This window comes from Pelophylax lessonae (genome assembly GCF_965119305.1).
Source record: "Pelophylax lessonae genome assembly, chromosome: 3".
In the NCBI taxonomy this organism is placed as follows: domain Eukaryota; kingdom Metazoa; phylum Chordata; class Amphibia; order Anura; family Ranidae; genus Pelophylax; species Pelophylax lessonae.
Genome location: NC_138770.1, coordinates 86,299,240 through 86,314,999, shown reverse-complemented (window position 1 = coordinate 86,314,999; position 15,760 = coordinate 86,299,240). Strand labels below are relative to the sequence as shown.

The 15,760-nt window shown below is 41.2% G+C and overlaps 2 protein-coding genes across 3 annotated transcripts in view; both read left to right on the top strand.

The window, feature by feature from the left end:
- LOC309550372 (cytochrome P450 2C5-like) overlaps positions 1-5,507 on the top strand; it is a gene marked incomplete at both ends in the record, with an annotated part of 33,750 nt that extends 28,243 nt beyond the window's left edge. The window contains 3 exons of the mRNA XM_082250767.1: positions 871-1,055; positions 3,648-3,793; positions 5,333-5,507. Of these exons, the coding sequence (XP_082106893.1) occupies positions 871-1,055; positions 3,648-3,793; positions 5,333-5,507 (506 nt within the window). The remainder of the gene's footprint in view (positions 1-870; positions 1,056-3,647; positions 3,794-5,332) is intronic.
- The window catches only part of LOC309551312 (cytochrome P450 2K4-like), a 637,235-nt gene that overhangs the window by 441,392 nt on the left and 180,083 nt on the right, over positions 1-15,760 (top strand). The window lies entirely within an intron of this gene.

The following is a 15,760-nucleotide window of genomic DNA, read 5'->3' as shown; positions in this document are numbered from 1 at the left end:
CCACAGGTGTAAGGAGCATTCTTTCCAGAGACCCTCACACTAATTTATCATGAGTTGTAGATAAAATCATTTTTAGGAGGGGTTCCATGAGACTGGAAAGTTATTTCTAGTAGGGGTTCCTTGAGACTGGAAAGTTATTTCTAGTAGGGGTTCCTTGAGATTGAAAAGTTATTTCAAGAGTTCCTCTGTGTTAAAAAGGTTGAGAAAGTGCTCATTTAGTCCCCGTTCACATTAGGTCGCTCCGACTTAGTGGGCGACCTGTGAAGTTTCGTGCAGCGCGACTTCGGCGCGACTTGCACGGACTTCCCATAATGGAAGTCAATGCAAGTCGCCTCCAGGTTGCCTCGAAGTAGTACAGGACCCTTTTTCTAAGTCGGAGCAACTTGTGTCGCTCCTATTAGAACCGTTCCTGTACTACACAGTGGGAGCGACGGTGCACGACTTGTCAGGCTGACCAGGTCGCCTGACAAGTCGTACCAGTGTGAATGGACACTTAGAGCATGCATTATTTTGGAAAAATGCGGTTAGTCAGCTTTTCACAGGAAAAGTATCAAAGATATATTCAGTAATAATCAGTCAATGAACAAATAAGTGAATAATTCATGTTTCTATATGTGCCACTTTTTGCCAGCAGTTGCTTTGCATTTTGCTAGACACAACCATCATGTGGTTAGTGCTAGGCTTTCCTAATGGATGAACCTTGTAGTAAATTGTTATATTTATAATAAAAAAATGTATATAAACAATTAAAAATGTGTATAAATTATTTTTTTTAATTATACATCTGTATCAGTAAGGTTTAAAATAAGAATTTATTGGAAATTAAAATTTTACTTGCGACTTAACCTTTAATTTTTGTATTGGAACCAGGGAAAGTCCAAAAAGAAATTGAGAAAGTGATTGGATCATCTCCGCCTCAGGCAAGTCATCGTAAGGACATGCCATACACAGATGCTGTTATTCACGAAATTCAAAGATTCGGGAATATCGTTCCAACCAATGTCCCACATGCTACTACTCAAGATGTCCACTTCCGAGGGTACTTTCTTCCAAAGGTAAGCAGCAAGTTAGCACTGTGCTCTGTTATTTAATTATTGACACAGTAAAATTAATTGGTTACCATTATTTTTACAAGTAGCACATTCAAACAAGTTTTCTGTCCTCAGATATAATTCTTTTTTTTAAACTTCTTTTTCCCAACTTTTGACGTCCCGTAGTACCACTGCACAGCTTCATGGGAAATAAAAGCAGCAATATTAAGGCAAAAGCCAGAAAAAAATTCTAGTAACTAAGTCATGATACTGTGATTACAACTGATTATTATTATTATTACATAGGATTTATATAGCGCCGACAGTTTACGCAGCGCTTTACAACTTGAGGGTAGACAGTACAAATACAATACACTTTAATACAGTATGAATCAGAGGGCCCTGCTCATTAGAGCTTACAATCTAAGAGGGAGGGTCAAGAGATACAAGAGATAATAACTGTGGGGGATGGGCTGATGAAGAGAAAATAAAAGTACAGTTGTTAGGTGGATGCCAGATAGGTTTCTCTGAAGAGATGTGTTTTCAGGGATCGTCTGAAAGTAGAAAAAGTAGGAGATAGTCGGACAGATGGGGGTAGAGCATTCCAGAGGATGGGAGAAGCTCGGGAGAAGTCCTGGAGGCAAGCATGGGAAGAGGTTATAAGGGAGCTAGAGAGCAAGAGGTCCTGGGAAGAACGAAGAGAACGAGTTGGTCGGTATTTTGAGACCAGATTAGTGATGTAGCTGGGCGCCAAGTTATGGATGGCTTGTACGTTATAGTTAGTAACTTGAATTTAATTGGTTGGTTGAGTGGCAGCCAATGGAGGGATTGGCAAAGAGGGGTATCAGACACAGAGCGGTTTGCAAGGTGGATGAGCCTGGCAGTAGTGTTCATGATGGTAAGCCAATGAGAAGGGAGTTGCAGTAATCGAGACGAGAGATGGCCAGGGAATGGATAAGAAGCTTTGTGGCATCATTGGTTAGGAAGGGACGTATCTTGGAGATGTTGCGGAGGTTGTGGCGGCAAGCTTTGGACAGTGACTGGATGTGTGGCTGAAAGGATAGTTCAGAGTCCAGGATTATACCTAGGACCTTGGCATGGGTGGACGGGTTGATAGTTGTGCTGTTGATGTAGACAAAGAAATCAGGGGAGGAGGACCGTGGGGGAGGAAATATCATGAGCTCGGTTTTGGATAGGTTGAGTTTGAGGAAGTGATGTGACATCCAGACTGATATGTCTGTTAGTAAGCTGCTGATTAAAATTTATATGATCCCAAACAACTCATTTTCTTTATTTTATCTGCTACTGTCAATATACCATTGGAAGTGTTTTGTTATATCTGTTTGCTGATAAAAGAAAAATTACTTGTTGGTGTGATACGATTGTGATATGGCTGTATCAGAGAGAGTGAATAGTTAAAAGTAATTAATCTTCACCAAATAATGGATGACATCCATGTAAACAAGGGTTGTTTTCTGACAGTGAGAACCAGCTGTTGGTGAGAACCAGCTGTTGGTGAGAACCAGCGGTTATCAAATTATTTAATGGGAATCAAGGCCGCTTCAGGTTGAGAACCTGTTGTTTTCATAGATATGACTTGTGGGAATGAGATGAGCAGTCTTGTGGGAATTAAATGAACAGTCATTAAAAACAAGTTACTTGGGCATGTACGCATGAGTCGTCTATGCGCTGGATCTATGGACTGCTCATATCCATGCATCCTGCTTACACAGCAAATATTTATCACGCATATATGGCAAGAATGACTTGACAGAATTATGGTATAAACAAAGGGGATTCTCTGGGGAAAATATGGACTTTTCTGAAGACGCAAGACGTGCCTTGAGTCGATTTCCCGGTGTTCCCCTTGCTGATTGCTGGAGTCCCCCAATCGTAGAGGCAACAGGTGATGCTACAATATCCAGTGATGTATTGATGCTAATTCTTTGCTTTATCTATTGATTCTGTAACTAATCATTGCATGTTAGAACTATCTTTATAATAAATTGAATCAATTGTTTTGCCATTTATACACTTGTGCCTATCTTGTATGGTAGCGAGTGTAGTAGTAGTAGTAGATAAAAACACTGTTTTATTAGGCAAAACAGTTGGTAAACTCAGAAATCTAATAGCTTCCAATGCCCTCAGCCTGTACTATGCTCTTTGGCCCCCAAAGCTCATTGGCTTTGTGCACAGTTTCTATTTTGACGTTAATGTCATGGTGTGACACTTTAGTTTGTTACGAATTGGGCTGGATTTACTAAAGGTAAATAGGTTGTTCACTTTGCAAGGGAATTTCCCCCAGAACTTAGTGAATGGGATGAAGCTTTGCTGACTTCCATCATCCAACCATGTTTTTTATTTTTTTCCTTGCATGTGAGTGAGTATTCTTTGGTTTTCATTTAAAGTTTACTACACCTTCAAAAATCTCCAAAAAATACCCTAATTTAGCCTTCCATACTTGCATGTCACCTAACTTCCATAGGAATTGAAACTGCTAATTTGGCTTATCCCTACTAATAAGGCAATCAATAAAAAACACATCATCACAATCATTTTGCAATTTTTTCAAAACATATTTTACTGTGATGTCAATAAAATGTTGATCTTTTTGAGGGCACACAAGTGATTCCATTGCTAACGTCTGTAATGTTGGATGAGGCCCACTTTGAAAAACCAGAGGAGTTTCATCCCGAACATTTTCTGGATGCTAGAGGAAATTTTGTGAAGAAAGAAGTCTTCATTCCATTTTCAGCTGGTGAGTTAAATGTCACGTGTGCGATCCCATGGTATAATCCCAGGTCACGGGTTAGTCATTTATGAAAATGCTTAAAACTGTTATTGCTGTTTTTTGTCTTCATCTTGGAGATATCTTCTTATCTCCTGTTCGGTTTGATATTAATAAAATATACAGGAACAAGGAGAAATCTCCCACATGTTGACAGAAGCAGCACTATTTTGCTATATTGCTGTGTCCACAGCTATGTACTGTACATGCTTTACTCTGTGTTTATTTGGTTCTCCATGCCAAGCAGGATTGTACGAGATGGAGCGATGGTAGGCTAACTTTGAGTACATTCTGCCTAGTGTTTTTTTCCCCATTTGTTCTCTATTATGGAACTGCTAAATATAAAATCAACAATTTTTCAGTTTTTTTGTCCTATTTATTACTAGTGTAGCACCCTCCTACATAGGCAGTAAGTTTAGTATGGGCCTTCTGCTGTAACAACAAAAGTCAGGATTGTTTAGTTTAGTCTGCTCAGGACTCTTCTCTGGGAGTTTGATTACCTCCCCCTGACTCTAGGAGAAGCTTCTGGAGATTAGGATGGGAGGATTCAAAAACCTGGCCTGAGTATTTAGTAGGGCCTGTCCAATCCCTGAGGAGGTGTGCTCAGATGGTAGATGGGCTCCTGTTACATAGGTTGGAAGTCAGTGGAAAGGTCTCTTTCCTCTTTCCTTGTGTGGGAATGTGTCTGTGAGCCCCAGGGGCTGCTTGTCCTGGAGCCATCCAGGGCTGGACGCTAAACTTCTCCATTGGGGTTGTTTCTATAGACTGCGTACTCTTTGGGACCACGTGAGCAAAGCCTCCTCTCTTGAGCTGGAGTTTACTTGATCTCAGGCTATGCAACATGAACTACCTCATAACTTGTGTAGCATTTTGGTGCATAGTCATCATTTATGCACATAAAGAATATCCTAGCTGATAATAACTCCCTTGGGAATTACTAGTGCTACTATCAAAATAGAAGTGTCCTCCGTTAGCAACCTTTTCCATTTTTGAAGTGACCTGCCTTATTCCCAGAACCTCTACCCAAGTTTTTCCAGCAATGAACTTACAAAAAGACACCCCTGGATTGTTTAGTGAGCCAGAGTTCCCACTGCCCTGCACTGATCGGAGAGAGAGAGAACCTAGGGACATTAACAGCGGCTCATTCGGGGGTAGCGCTACACTAGAACTACCGTTTTGCCAATTTCAGAATAAACAAATAGTGTATTTTATATTTATTCAAACCATCATATAATACAGTTTCACTTCCTAAAATTAGTTCCTCAAAACTCTGTTTATAACCCATTACTAATTCATCCACATTTTTGGCAAAGTCACCCGCTTGCGATCAGATAAGTCAATAAGCCTGTCCAGCCAAAGCATTTTTTTTTCAGATAGAGTGTGGAAGGGTTATATTTTGGGTTTTATTGCTTCTATCCTTATTGGGAAGCCTTTCACTCACTTTTTTCCAAAGCAGGTATAGAATCCTAATTTCTAATAACCTGATAACATATCTATTATATTTCCTAGGTAGAAGAAGCTGTGTTGGTGAGACATTGGCCAAAATGGAATTGTTTATGTTCTTTGTAAGTCTTCTACAAAACTTCACTTTCCAGGCTCCTCCAGGAATTAAATTGGACCTTAAAACAGCAGTTGGTTTCACACGGGGTCCTGTGAGTCATAAAATATGTGCTTTGTCCCGTGCGTAAAACTGAATCATGACAATGTGGAAATGACTTTGCATTTATTTAGATGACAATATGAATGTATTCTAAACATGTTCTGTGTTGTGTTGCAAACCTCACCTTGCTACTTTAAAACATCTGACTATTTTGTGTGCAGTTAATAAATGTATAATTCTACAAATTTTCTTCATAAATGCTTAATTTTTGGCAGCTATTAGTGCATACTTGCCAACTGTCCCAGATCTACCGGGACAGTCACGCTTTCTGGTCTGATGTCCCGTGATGCCTCTGTTCCGAGACTTGTCCCGGAATAAGGGCACTGAAGGTGCAGTTTCCCTATAGTAGCACCTACCCAGAATGCTACAGTAGAAAATAGATTACATTATACTCCCACCGTACCACCCCTAAATAAGTTACTTAGTTATGGACGGTGTGGTAGAAGTATAATGTAATTTATTCTGCCCTTCCCACTCCCCCCCCACAAGCTGACTCCACTTCTGCCCCATCTCTATCCTCAATCTGCAGTATCGGTCAGAGACTTTATCTACTACCTCTCACATGCTCACATGTCCCTGGCTCCACCTCTCACAATAGCCTCTCTGAGATTTTCTGGCTGCCAGGAGGGAGGTCTTAGGGGCAACATAGGGTGGGGGAGTCCGCAGAAGTAGCTATTGCAGGTAGATTGCGCTGTCACAGTACCAAGTTTGCGTGGCAGAGCACACAGGATGGGGCACTCCAGTTAATGGGTGGGACAGGGGTGTGGCCATTTCCTCCTGTCGTAACACAGGGGGCTGCTTCATTTTGGCTCATTTAGCAGCTGAAGTATTGAAAAGAGGAGGAGCAGAGATAGTAACACAGGAAGCCTTCTATCTGCAGCCATGTGGGTAAGCGACTGAAGTATGACCCTGCTAACTGACTAACCTGCCCTGACATACTGCTGACTGACTACTCTGCTCTTACGTACCCGTCACTGACTGCCCTGACATACCATTTACTTACTGCCGTGACAAACTGCTCACTGACTGCCCGGTCCTGATATACTGCTCAGTGATTGCCCTGACATACTGTTTACTGACTACCCTGCCCTGACATAGTGCTCACTGACTGCCCTGATATACCGCTCACTGACTCCCCTGCCCTTATATAATGCTCCCTGATGGCCATGCCCTGACATACTGCTCACTGACTTCCCTATCCTGACATACCGCTCACTGACTGCCCTGCCCTGATATCCTGCTTACTGAGCACTCTGCCACTATAGATTGCTCACTGACCACCCTGCTGCTACTTTATATACTGTACACTAACCACCCTGCCACTACATACCGCTCACTGACTACTCTGCCACTATATACTGCTCACTAACTGCCCTGCCACTACATACTGTTTACTGATTGCCCTGTTACTACGTACTACTACGTGCCCTATTACTACTATTGCCTACGTACTACGTACTTGTCATGTACCTGACGGCTGAGCCTGATTTGCAGAGAGAAGGCCTCTCGTACAACCCCGGCTCAGGGACCACCTCAGGGATGTGTGCAGCCACAAGAGCGTAGTGGTGTGTGGGTGCCTGGATCATCTTCCGTGTGGTGGATGTGTCACCAGGGTGGACCAGAAGGTTAAATGGCAGGCGTTTGGCAGGCTAGCAGATTCCGGACTGGTGGCAGCAGGCAGCAGGCAGCAGGGACCAGGCAGTTGCATGCAGAACAGAAGAGACACAGGATGCATGGTCAGGCTGGTAACAGACGATCAGATGCAGGCATACACAGCAGGCAAAGGATAGTCTGGGTACAGGCAGAGATCAGCAGCGTGAGTTCAGGCAGATGAGCAAGAGACAAGAAGCAAAGTCTAGATACAGACCAAGGGGGGAGAGAAAGCCGGGTCAAACATAGGAATAACGGGATCAGGTTTCATGACCAATGCACTTCAGATGTCATCTAAAGCTTCTAGAATCTACCAACCGCCCCAACTCCTTTTACCCCAACTATCTATGTAAAAAATGCCCAAACACAATTGTTGGATTAAAATTTTTGGCCGTACTGGCCGTTTATTAAAACCAAACAGAATATAATCAACATTCCTTAAAACAGGAAACAAAATAATAATACAGTAACGATAAAACCAGAGGTTGCCGATCTTTGGAGGCACCAAGTATCAATCATCCACTTTTGTATCTGTGTAACTATTTACCCGGTCCCCAGCCGCACCACACCGGTTCGGGGACGACCTCAACATTCAGCAGATACCTCACCATTTTAACCTACCAGTTAACCCCCATTAACTGGCATTCCACAGGTGACTACATACCTTAGATGGGTCCCTAAACTGATAAACACAGCAGGTCATTTTAAATGCTTTCAAAGACCCCAACCGCCAAACAGGAATACAAACACTAGATGCAACCAAGTCCAGGATTAGGGTGGGCGGCGGGAACGTTCTTCCCCACGCGTCTCAGCCAAATGCCCGGGCAAATTGGGCTGCCTTTGCCACGACCTCCTTGTGGCTCCACCTACCTGTAAGAGAAAAGCCCCCTAATTGGGTAGGAGCCTGATAAACATTTTTATTATTAACCCTATCACTCCCATGTTCCCCTGACTGCCTAGTCATGCCAGCCCTGCACTTTATTTTTATTTATTTTATTTTTTTTAGTGCTTCGGGCTGTACTGGAACACAGGTACAGCTGCATATCAGACAGCCAAGCATTAGTGCAACTGCTGCACTCATATATGGCACTTGGCGCTATTAGTGTGCCTGAACAGAGCTTCGCCTCATTTACTAAGCTCTTTTAAAAATTCTCCAGCAAAGTGAACAGTCTGTGTGCCTTTAGTAAATCAACCCCAAGAAGTCCAGGAATGAAGGCTTCTACAAGTTCATGGGACTAGATTTATTTTTCTGGTACAGAGAGGAAAATTACTTTTTTTACTGTTACCTGTGTTTGTTAGATCAAGGGGAACCCCATGCATGTTACTTGACGGTGCTGCCCTTTACTGATCCAGGGCAGTGAAGGGTTTGAGCCCTGTCCTAAAAGTATGCTGAAAATAGCAGAACCACATCATCATGCTCTCTGCAGCATTCATTTGAGATCCACATTCCACCAGAGCAAGTAAAGGGCAAAGAGGACCTGTCTAGACAGAAGATATTTTAGAAAAGGTGTGTGTGTAGTTTTGGAGTCATGGAGTGCTCCAGTTGGGAAGGGGCAAATATAATGAAACTCACACACTTATTTTTTTAAAACATAGAATGTGTCGGCAGATAAGAACCATTTGGCCCATCTAGTCTGCCCAATATATCTGAATCCTATGAATAGTCCCTGGCCCTATCTTATATGAAGGATAGCCTTATGCCTATCCCATGCATGCTTAAACTCCTTCACTGTGTTTGCAGCTACCACTTCTGCAGGAAGGTTATTCCATGCATCCACTACTCTCTCAGTAAAGTAATACTTCCTCATATTACTTTTAAACCTTTGCCCCTCTAATTTAAAACTGTGTCCTCTTGTGGTAGTTTTAATTTAAAATGTCCTTAAAAAACATCTAATTTCCACATACTTTCAGACTGCCTCACGTTTTTTGGAAGCATATCTGTGGTTATATGCATCCATCATGTCTGCCTCCTGATGTGTATGCAAATACCTGTAAATGACTGGTTACACGTGATTGAAAAAGCACCATCCTGTTTGAGTTTTTTTTTTTTAATTATGGCTTTACATTTCTAAATAAAGAAATTTTACTACAATATATGAGTATTTTTATTTGTGTGGAATAACGTCTACAAATCTTTCAGAATAAGAAGTTCTACTAAGACCAAGGAGTAGAGATGTATTTACAGAAATGTTTGTATTGTTTTCCACATGGAGGGGTTATGCGGTTGCCTTCATCCCTATTTACTAGTAACTAGCTAAGACCCTCTTTTGTTTTGGACTATAATGGCAACTATCTAACCAATATTGATACAAGTAAGGTCAAAAAGGTCTATTCTTAACCGGTTGCCGACCGCCGCACGACTATATACTGCGGCGGTCAGCCCCGGCCAGGCAGAGTGACGTAGGGGTATGTGACTCGCCTGTCACTGACTTGTGAGCCAATTGCGGGCGGGCGCGTGCCCGCCGAGGCGTGCACCCGCTCCGGCTCGTTCACTGACAAGTCAGTGCGTGTGACCGGCGGACCCGATCGTCCGCCGGTCACTCACGATCGCTCCGGTGAAGGGAGAAAGTCAGGCGGCTAATGTAAACAAGCCGCCTGTCTTTCTCCCTGGTGTAAAAATGAAGATCAGACGGTTCTACTATGTAGGACCGTTGATCTTTGTTTTACACCAATAGCCATGTCCCACTACAGTTAGAATCACGCCCCTAGGACACACCTAACCCCTCCCTCTCCAATACAGTTAACCCCTTCCCTGCCAGTGTCATTTTTGCAGTAACAGTGCATATGTATAGCACTGATTACTGCAGTAATGTCACTGGTAACCCCAAAAGTGTCAAAAATGTCAGTCAAGGGTCCGATCTGTCCGCCGCAATGTCTCAGTACCACAAAAAAAAAAAACGCAGATCGCTGCCATTACTCGTTAAAAAAAAAAAACACCAAAAATGACAAAAATCTTTCCCTTTGTTAGTAAACGCGATAACTTTTGCGCAAACCAATCAAAATACGCTTTTTGCGATTTTTTTGCCAAACATATGTAGCATAAAACAAATTGGCCGAAAATGGTAAAAAATTTTGATTTTTACATTTTTTTGGGGGAATTTCATATAAAAAATATGAAAAATATTGTTATTTTTGCAAAATAGACGCTCTTTTTTTGTTTATAGCGCATGATCAAAAAATCGCACAGGTGATCAAATACCACCAAAAGAAAGCTCTGTTTGTGGGAAAAAAAGGACGTCAAGGCCGGCGCGGTCCTCTTCTGTGTCTTCTTCCGCGTCTTCTTGTCCCAGAATGCGCCTGCACCGGCCCCTCTCGTCACTTCCGGTGCGGCGCCGCATTCCTAAACAGCTTCTGGGCATGCCCAGAAGCTGTTTAGTAGGGGAATGCAGCGTCGCCCGGAAGTGACGAGCGGGGCCGGTGCCGTTGCATTGATTCCTGGGAGTGATGACGTTCAGCTCCCTGGAATCATCGCGAGACAGGAAGTGACATGGAGCCGCGACGCTGAGGGAGGAAGTACCCTGAGGTGAGTATTTACGATCTTCAATTACAAGGGGAGTTTTAAAAAAAAAAAAACCTAACTATCCAATTCCTTTTCAGGTTATGCAGAACTAGCGGACGGGCACAAAAAAAAAATATCGTTTTTGTGCCCGGAACTCCGCTTTAACCACTTTACGACTGCTCACTGTGCCTCTACTGAGGCACAGTGGCTCGTTATCGTCCAGCGACGTAGTACTACGTCGCTGGACTCCTCCCCTTGTGGGCGGCGCTCGCGCGCCAACGGAGGCTAGCTCCCACTGTATTCATTCACAGCGGGAGTCGGGCCAGGGGAGGAGCAGCGGCGATTGCCGCTGCTCTTCCCCAATCGTCGGGTAATCGAGTTTGGAGATCCGCCCGCTTGTGTAAACAGAGCGGGCGGATCTCCTCAGTGACAAACAGTGACAGATTGCAGGGTTCAGCGTAGCTGAACCTGCGATCTGTCCCTGTGTCACTCAGTCACCTCCCCCCACACACGTTAGTAAGCACCAGGCATACATTAACCCCTCCCTCTCCAATAAAATTAACCCCTTCCCTGCCAGTGTCATTTTTACAGTAACAGTGCATATTTATAGCACTGATTACTATAGAAATGTCACTGGTACCCCCAAAAGTGTCAAAAATGTCAGTCAAGGGTCCGATCTGTCCGCCGCAATGTCGCAGTCCCACAAAAAAAATCGCAGATTGCCGCCATTACTCGTTAAAAAAAAACCCACCAAAAATGACAGAAATCTTTCCCTTAGTTAGTAAACGCAATAACTTTTGCGCAAACCAATCAAAATACGCTTATTGTGATTTTTTTTACCAAACATAGGTAGCAGAAAACAAATTGGCCAAAAATTTTAAAAAAGTTTGATTTTTACATTTTTTTTTGGGGGGGGGAGGGAATTTCATATAAAAAAATGTGAAAAATATTGTTATTTTTTCAAAATTTACGCTCTTTTTTTGTTTATATCGCAAAAAGTAAAAATCACACAGGTGATCAAATACCACCAAAAGAAAGCTCTGTTTGTGGGAAAAAAAGGACGCAAATTTTTTTTGTTTGGGTACGGCGTCGCACGACCGCGCAATTGTCAGTTAAAGTCGCACAGTGCCGAATCGCAAAAAGTGGCCTGGACGGAAGACAGCAAAATCCTCCGGTGGTAAAGTGGTTAAGAGTTTCCTTCACTGGAATTAAAGGGGCCAAGTCCAACCCCTGAAAAACAACCCCACACCATATCCCCCCTTCACCAAATGGTGCACAAAGCAACATCCATAAAGTTATGGATGAGCGAGTTTTGGGTGGAGGAACTTGACTGGCCTTTACAAAGTGTTGACCACAACCTGACAGAACACCTTTAGTATGAATTAGAGCGGAGACTGTAAGGCAGGCCTTCTCATCCAACATCAGTGCCTGACCTAACAAATGCTCTTCTGGAGGAATGGTCAAACATTCCCATAGACACACTCCTAAACCTTGTGGACAGCCTACCTAGAAGAGATGAAGCTGCTATAGCTGTAAAGGGTGGGCCAACTCAATATTGAACCCTACGGACTAAGACTGGGATGCCATTAAAGCTCATGTGCGTGTGAAGGCAGGCATTCCAATACTTTTGAAAATATGGTGTATATCAATAAGGGAGGCAAGCTCACCTGCAAATGGTTAGCAATGCACAAGACAGGAACACCCTGTACTAAAGGTCCATAGCAAAAACAAACAGAACATCTGCTTGGCTGAGCTACTAATTAAACTCAGTTTAGTCCCTGACTAATAGGATTTAACACAGTAGCAGGATTCCACAGGACAGACCGCGAGAGAGAGCCCTGAGCATTAACCAGCTTGCATATATAATGTGTATAAATACAATGTATCTGTTCACAGTAAACTTCAATAAACTAGCTGCAAACACTCAATTAATTAGTAATTCATTCAAAATATGTGGGAAATGTGTTTTGCGCTTATAATAACGTATAAATAACACAATATGCATAAAATTGTACACAAGAACGTGCTCAATAATGTGCGTATAAAGCGAAAAAAAGTGTGAAAATTAAATAAAAAAAAAAAAAGTATAATTTAGTCCAAAATAATATAGGGGAAAGAAATCTCCAAAAATATCAAACGCTGTGTATCCAAGTATCCTTGTGATGTCACCTTTACCAACCTCTCTCAGGTGACCCCCGCTAAAAAGGTAGTGGGGGTCACCACATAGACAAATGGAGGCTATCAGCATATCAGCATCAAGCTTTCTCATCCAAAACATGGATCACTGAGCCCCGGGTTCATCTTATAAGTCTGACTATATTACAAAGCAAAAACATTTTCTTAACCACTTCTGGACCGGAAGATTTTCCCTCTTAACCTCCCTGGCGGTATGATTCTGTCAGGAATTACATACCAAAAGCGGTACAATTCTTTTCATGGAAATTTGGCGTTATGTATTATAGGCCTACAATTCTTAGTAATTACTATTAACCTTCCTAGCGGTATTCCCGAGTGTGACTCGGGGTAAGATTTTAGTGCCAAAAGCGGTAACCCCGAGTCACACTCGGGGTAGCGCTAAGAAGATCGCTGGATGCTGGAGGAGGTTTTACTTACCTTTTCTCCGGGATCCAGCGAAGACTGCGGGCGGTGTGCCGCGTTCCTCCCGATCGTCTGCGAGCCCCGGCTTCCGTCTCCGGCGACGTGACGTCCGCCAGGGGGTGGAACCGGCGGCAAATTCGAATGTAAAATGCACCAAACACACTGATACCGTTCAAAATAAAATAAAATCACATTACATTACCCCCCAGTGCCCTTTCCTGCAGTTTTACTGTACTTTTTATGTAAATATATGTATATATATATATATATATATATATACTATACATATATATACAGTATATATATATATACGTATATATATACACATATACATATATATATATACACACACACACACACACATATTATATATATATATATATATATATATATATATACACACACACACACATATTATATATATAAATATATATATATACATATATATGTATATATATATATATATATATATATATATATATATATATATATATACGTATATATATATATATATACACGTAATTCTTGTGAATGAGCAGCCCAAACCAACTGTATACATTATATATATATATATATATATATATATATATATATATATATATATATATAATATATGTATACATAATATATGTATACATACATATATATATATATAATATGTATAATAAATGTATACAGTTGGTTTGGGCTGCTCATTCACAAGAATTACATGCTTTCAGCACCTAAAATAATGGTACCGCTTTCAGCACCTAAAATCCAAAAGAATCATACCGCCAGGGAGGTTAAAGAGGTTGTAAACTCGTTTGAGTTTTTTTTTTTTTTTTTTACACCCTGCAAAAGAAACACATAATTAGCTAGTATGCATCGCATATTAGCTCATTATGCAATACTTACCTCAGAACGAGCCCCCGCCGTGCCGCTCACTCACCTCTATGACGGGCGACATGTCTAGTCGCCCGTCTTCCGGGATCGCGGCATCCGGCCATCTGATTGGCCGGAGCCGCGGTGACGTCACTCCCGCGCACGCGTGCGGGAGCCGACAGTCACGGCACGGGGCTCTGAAGGAACAGCACGATCGGCCGTTCCTTCAGAGCGCATGCGCCAGTGACGTCACTGGCTGCATGTAAGGTAAATATCTCCTAAACGGTACATGTTTAGGAGATATTTACAGTACCTATAGGTAAGTCTTATCATAGGCTTACCTATAGGTACAAGTTGTAGAGGAGGGTTTACTTCCTCTTTAAACCTGACCAAAACAAGACTCTAGTAGACATCCCAGATGTGATAAATTTGAAACACAAACGCATGAATTATAATCAAATCAATAATATAATTTTATTATTTAATATATAATATATATAATAAAATTATATTATTGATTAGATTATAATTCATGCATTATATATTATATATAGATATATGTGTGTGTGTATATATATATATATATATATATATATATATATATATATATATAATATATAACGCATGAATTATAATTGAATCAATAATATAATTTTATATATATATATGTGTGTGTGTGCGCATATATATATATATATATATATATACATATATATATGCATATATATATATATATATATATATATATATATATATATATATATATATATATACATATATATATATATATATATACACCAATATATATATATATATATATATATATGTGCGCATATATATGTATATATATATATATATATATATATATATATGCATATATATATATATATATATATATGCATATATGTATATATATATGCATATATATATATATATATAAAATGTGTTATGTGCTTGTGTTTTGTGCAACGTTTTTTTTTTTTTTTGAATTTCCCTCCCTTGTTCCGCTCCCATGCAGCATTGCTGCTGCAGGGAACGGAACCAGGAAGTCATCAGACCGACGGACGAGCGGCGGGGATCTCGGCTGGCGGTCACAGCAATGAGAGATCATCGCTGGATCGCCAGGAGAAGGTAAGAGACACCGCTGCGCTCTCTGCACATCCACCCCGAGCGTGACTCAGGGTTACCGCTCCTGATAGAAAAAATCAACCCAGAGTCACGCTCGGGATCACCGCCAGGGAGGTTAATGACCAGGCCATATTTTGCGATTCGGCACTGCGTTATTTTAACGGACAATTGCGCGGTCGTGCGACTCTGTATCTAAATAAAATTGATGTCCTTTTTTCCCACAAACAGAGCTTCCTTTTGGTGGTGTTTGATCACCTGTGCGATTTTTATTTTTTGCGTTATAAACCAAAAAAGAGTGACAATTCTGAAAAAAAAAACAATATTTTTCACGTTCTGCAATATGACATTCCCCCCCCAAAAAAAAAATCTAAATTTTTTAACATTTTAGGCCAATTTGTTTTCTGCTACATATTTTTGGTAAAAAAAAAAAAATCCCAATAAGAGTATATTGATTGGTTTGTGCAAAAGTTATTGCGTCTACAAACTACGGGAAAGATTTATGTCATTTTTATTGTTTTTTTTTTTGTTACTAGTAATGGTGGCGA